Source organism: Epinephelus moara, chromosome 16, assembly GCF_006386435.1.
Source record: "Epinephelus moara isolate mb chromosome 16, YSFRI_EMoa_1.0, whole genome shotgun sequence".
Taxonomy (NCBI): Eukaryota; Metazoa; Chordata; class Actinopteri; order Perciformes; family Serranidae; genus Epinephelus; species Epinephelus moara.
Window position 1 is genome coordinate 5,802,574 of NC_065521.1, and position 6,237 is coordinate 5,808,810.

At 41.6% G+C, this 6,237-nt stretch overlaps 1 protein-coding gene across 7 annotated transcripts in view; it reads right to left on the reverse strand.

The window, feature by feature from the left end:
* The window catches only part of LOC126402518 (ephrin type-B receptor 2-like), a 146,707-nt gene that overhangs the window by 88,095 nt on the left and 52,375 nt on the right, over positions 1 to 6,237 (reverse strand). For all 7 annotated transcript variants that reach the window (XM_050064592.1, XM_050064595.1, XM_050064593.1 and 4 more), the window contains exon 3: positions 3,690 to 4,374. In XM_050064592.1, coding sequence (XP_049920549.1) covers positions 3,690 to 4,374 — 685 coding nt within the window. The remainder of the gene's footprint in view (positions 1 to 3,689; positions 4,375 to 6,237) is intronic.

Sequence of the window (6,237 nt, forward strand, 5' to 3'; positions counted from 1 at the left end):
CCTTTAGTTTCTGCTGCGGCTTGGCTGCTCCCTGGTTTATCCAACCAGCATTAGCTTCTGTTCCTCATCTCCACCGGTCAAGCTGGCGCTGATGTTTACATCATAGACTTTATCGTTGTCAGTAATGCCTGCTACGGAGCAGCCGGCTCTCGCGTTGTTTTCGAGATGCAAACTGTTAAAGTCAGTCAACCGATTGCTAGTCTCACGATACCCGAATCCATGATTCTACAAACGATTCATCTAAGGATTCATGGCTGATTCGTATCGATTGAGGAGGCTGCTACCGACGTAGCCGTATCTCTCGCTTGTCAAACCGGATATCCGGTCGTATCGGTTAATCACACAAATGTGTATTTTCATGTAATTGTACTGTGCAACAGTTAGAATAAAGTTTTTGTATTTGTGTGATTGCATTTGTGTTTATTATATACTTGTTTAAGTATAGCAAGTATAATGAATATAATGTAGGAATCGGTAAGAGGAATCATTCAGGAATCGGACCGTTAAGAAGGAATCGGTAAGGAATCGGAATCATTAAAATCCTAACAAGCTTTTCGGACAATTGAGCATGTTGAATAGGCAGCGGAGATTATCGGTGAGCGAGATCAATCTGATTGGCTGTTCAGGTTTTATTTCCTCACCCCTGTAGCGAGTGAATCTCCCTGTAGTGAAACCGGGGCTAACCGGTGCTTCCTCCTCAGGCTCCCCTTCACTCAGGTGCCCGACAGACCCACTGCTTCTTCCCACTTTAACCTGAACAAACCAGGGCTAGCTGTGAGGCTAGCGGAGCTTGAGCCGCAGCATGACCGGAGGGAAGCACAGCCAGTTAGCCTCTACTAGCTTCCCAGCTAGCCCTGGCTCTCCGGGACCGTCTGGATATAATAATCCATAGAGGTGCTGCGGTGCTTGGCTACACAGATAGGAAACCCCTCGGCTGAAAGGATGTACCACTCTCACACTCCGCTACTTTGTTTATCTCATGCATTCCTCGGACTTCCGGTTTCCCTTTTTTGCGTTATTTCCTCTCACACAGGCGCAGAACGTACGTGTTACTTGGCCGTCGGATGTAGTCTTTGTAGTATGTTCAAATGCAACTGACACAGGGCGACATGGGGCAACATAGACGACACAACAGTTGGCTTTCGTTGCCGCTAGTTCTTTGATGTCAGTTTGGTGGGTCAGCACCTTTAATGGTACTCAAATCTAGCAAGAAAGTCACTGAGTTGTAAACACTGAATGTCAGTTTACACTAAATTTGTACTTAATACACATTTTGTTTCTCAGGTTAAAACACCAAATTTAGACTATGTAATTCAGTTTACATTAGGGATGCACCGAATATTCAGTAACCAAATATATTCGGAGGAATATTGAAAAAAAACACACATTCGGTATTCGGTGGAATAAGTGAAAAGCAAGGCCGAATAATAGCGGCGTGTTTTGATAACGCAATCAAACAGCGTCTGGTGACGGACGGAGTAAAATGTCGGCAGTGTGGTGATATTTTACTCCGTCCGTCACCGCACACGCATTTGCGACTAAAAATAGTTTTCTGCGAGCAAAATAAATCATTCAGTACGCTGTGTGAGTACAGATTTCAACCAGCACCAGAAACGAAAGGCGAATCCCACTGGTTGTGGATTGAACGGGGATCACAGACACAGACAGGAATGTGTTCCTGTCAAATACGGTGGCCATAGTGCTTTGCTAAGGCTTACCGGTGACGGAGAAGTCCGCTCCAATAATGTCCTCTTCTTGGCGTCATGACTGCCCAAAAGTACCTGGACAGCCGAGCCGTGGCAGCACACAGATATGTGACGTGTCAGAGGAGAAACGAGCCGGTCACATTTCTCTCTTTGTGGCAGGTAACGGCCCACAAATCTTACCGCACTTTAGGGACTGTTCTTTACTTATGAAGGGACTGTTCTTTACTTGTCAGGGGAGGAGGGTGGCTGGTTGATTTTTATTTTATTTATTTATTTTATTTCAATCCCCCCTATGTTAATCACTTATTGATGCTGTTTTTGAAGTATGAATAAGTCAATAAGTAATGTATTCCATTGAAATATCAGTGATGTATTATAGAAAAGTGATTTATCTTTTTATAAATGACAAAAGGCACATCTGCCTCATTTTCGCTGTGGTATCGTGATACTACTCAGAACCATGATACTTTCACTGGTATCGTACCGTGGGTCCCAATTTTGGTACCGTGACAACACTAATCTGGAGGGGCTTCATCTGCAAAAACTAATGAAAAACTAAACAGTGGTTTTCGGTATTCGGTACTCGGTATTCGGCCAAGCGTTTAATTTTATTCGGCTTCGTCTTCGGCCACAAATTTTCATTTCGGTGCATCCCTAGTTTACATGTTTTCTTCAGTCAACTCAATTAAATGGTTTGCTGCCAAATCCACAGTCCTTTGCATCTTGGTGCATCCAATACAAAGAGAGAAGTCTGGTATGTTTAATTACACGTGTCCAACAACAAGTGGGAAAAAAAACTTCTATTGGCTGCTCCCATGAGGGGTCACCACAATGAATCATCTGTTTCCATGTCTTCCTGTCCTCTGCATCTTCCTCTGCTATACCAACCTGCATGTCCTCCCTAACCACATCTATAAATCTCCTCTTTGGCCTTCCTCTTTTCCTCAGGTCTGGCAGCTTCATCTTCACCATCCTTTTCCTGATATACCCAGCATCTCTCCTTTGCACATGTTCAGTCCATCTTAATCTTGCCTCTTTCACTTTGTCTCCAAACCTTCATATCACCTGCTGTCATCTAATAAAATAATTCTTGATCCTGTCCATCATCAGTACTTTCAACAAGAATCTTAGCATTTTCAACTGTGCCACATCAAGCTCTGCCTCTGGTCTTTTCGTCAGTGCTACTGCCTCCAAACCATACAGTATAGCTGGTCATGCTACTAAGGTAATGTATCATTTGAACCAATACTGGTAATGGTTCTGCTACCTGGAATTTGGTACCAGTGCCTGACTGTGGTTTTTTTGGCACTTAACTTTGTCTATAATAATGTTACTTTTGAATGAGCTGCAGGGATGATGTAGTAGACTAAAATGCAATTCTGCTTGTATACTTTTTCTAATCACACATAGAGCTAATCTTCTGTCTCCATCTGTCTGTCTGCTTGTGTTTGTAGCTCTGTGTGTGTGAGTGTTTCTATGTGTGGCTGCTTGTCTAGCAGTGATGCTAGGCTATTACTAAAATAACATAAAAAAACAGACCAGACATTGTACATAACTATTGTGGCAGATCAGCTCCTGATGGCTGTTCCATCGGTGTGTGAGTGTGAGTGAGAGGTTACTGAGTAGTAGTAATCCACAGCTGTATTGGCATTTGGCATCTTGTTCTTAATGCAGCATTAAAGTTGGTAGCATTTGACAAACCCAATACATTGTTCTACCACTTTCAGCAAAAGTGCTGTGCTCACTAATTGTAGGTAGTTAAGAGTAAAATCCCTGCTGACAGTTTTTTTTTTGTCAGTTAAAGATTAGCCAATGCATCTGCAAACACACCTCCTGACAGAATACAAACTACCAGCTAAGGACTCGTTGCTTTTTTTTTTTTAAAACACACTAGCAGCATGGCTAGCATACCAAACCAAAGTTCATGTCTCAGGAGGATATAACAGAGCAGCAACTGTAGAGCAGCACTGCTGGGCTCCTTACCTCTGCAGACTGTACCATTCTCTTTCGCCTCGTACCCGGCTTTGCACATGCAGCGCCCGATGGGTACCATCCACTCCCCATCGCCATTACAGTACAGCTTGATGGGTACATCCACTTCCTCCCCATTGGGAACACACACCCCTCTGGCAGCCACCAGAGAGGTGCTCTCTGCTCCAGACAGAGTCTCAGGGAAGATAGCACCATTCTGGATCACACGGGGGCATTTCCTGTAGAAAACTCTAACAGCAATGAGTGACATGCAGGCGCCATAATCCTGGAAAGCAAGGTAGAAGCCATTGCGTGAAACGGGTCCAAAACTTCGGACTTCACCGTTGATCTTCATGATGCGGCCACCAAGATCAACCTGAGAGAAGCTCTCATCAGCCGCTATAGTGTCCACTTTTACCCAGGGGTTCTCCATCCAGGCTGGAGACGATTTAGTGGCTGTGTCAGAGTCAGACTCATAATAATACAGGTTGAAGGTCTCCTTGCAGGAGCCAGGGACATTGGGTATAGAACTACAGTCACGTACTGAGAACTTCATCTGGACATGGATGCGCTGAGCACCACGGCGGCGGATGTATTTGGTGCGTACCCAATTGTTCTGGTTGCTATCAAAGACATTGCACACCTGGTATGTTCGGATGGTGTTCATGTTTTCATCATAGCCACTAACTTCTTCCCACTAGAAGACAGACAAAAAACAAAATTATTTATATAGTGACACACAACAAATGTACAAACACTACAAATATTTTGAGAGTAACTGTAATTCCTAAGTACATGAATCTATATCCCATCCAAAAACAAAATAGGTGGTTTGTAATTGCCTTCAAAAACTATAAATAGGATTTTAATGTGCTATGGTTAAATAGCGACTTAGCAGCTGAATATTTCTTCTGATCTCCAGTGGTTTTACATCTCACCTTCCTGCAGTGATATGGACGTGTAGTCCAGGGTTGATAAGTACACTATGAATACTGTTTGGTGTGGTTATAGGTGCACCTAAGAACACCTCCATCCAGGGTTGCAATGCACTTGTAACTTTCAACCATAGCGCGCAGTGAAACATTTCATTTCAGCTAACTGTTAAGTTCCCTTTTAAGGTTTAGTAGCTAGATGACATTGCAATAGCCCTGGATTGCAAAATGTCTTGCACTGCTGTGTTGATAGGCTTGTCTAAAGCATTAGACACAGTTGACCATTTGTTACTTTAAAAGAAATTTTCCTGTATTGGTTTTGATTCTGTCAGTTGCCTGTGATTTGAAAACTACCTATCTAATAGATTACAATATGTTTAGATGGGTGATGTTCATTCCAAGTTTTGGAATGGACATGTTTAACTTCATTTTGCTGAGAAAACTACTCAGTATTTTGGACAACACCTCTGGCCCCCAGCATGCCACTCTGGAGACATGTAAGAGCACATTCAGCTGTAGACTGAGACCACCGAGGAGCACCACGGAACGCCACAGGAGATCTTTCCTACCTCTGGCCAATCAAACTGTACAACTCCACCCCCCTCTGTGGGGAGGAGAGCTGAAACAAAGGACACTGACAACAATATTCACCTACATTAAGTGCACATTACTTTTACATGATGGACATCACTACTTTTCGATATTTTGTGCATTATTTTCTCAACATCATGTGCAATATTACTTTTAAATATCATGATAATGATGGTAAATGTGGTGCAATATAATTTTCTCAAACTCTTGTGTAATACTACTTCTTATTGTCATATCTTATACAATATAGCATTGATTATCAGAAGCAGTCCACATTTTTCCACCAGTTTAGTTCCTTTCAGTAATTCTTGTTCTTAGCTTACTCCTATTGTTTCAGGTACTGGTTAACTTAATATCTTGAATTTTGTTGACTGATATCTAATATTTTATTATTTTTTTAGTGAACGTTAATTGTTGTTACTGTATTTTGTGTTCCTGTCATTAAAGCATTCTCAGGCACAATAATTTACTTTGGTATAAAAAAGTTCTATCAAATTCAATTGCATAAAATGAAGTGGCGCAAAGTAAAGGCGCAAGAGGCAAAGGGGTTTTATTTAGTCCCTTAAATAATCTAAATGTGTTTTGGGTGTAAAATGAATTAAACCAATCTGATTGTAATCTCCCATTCCCTTTAAAAGCCAGGTGTGCCTGTACCTGGACCACTGCTTTTTACATGGCAGATTTGGCAAAGTGGAGCAGCGAATGGTTTTCTGCTGAGTGTAATGCAGTAAGAGCAGTGATGTCACTGCTGTAAATATCATGGGACATTTAAAGGAGCAATAAGCGAAATTCATCATTTCTAGATTGAAGGAATTACACCGCGTTCCAAATTATTATGCAAATGATATTTTTCTCTGATTTTCCTAAATAGTCGATGCAAATGACAGTCAGCATAATTTTCAAGTTATCAGCTGTTAAAGTTTAATTCAAATGTTATTGAACAAACCTCCCAATGAAAACAGTATTTTTTTCAAAAATAAAAAACTTAAAATGCACTGTTCCAAATTATTATGCACAACAGAGTTTCAAGACATTTT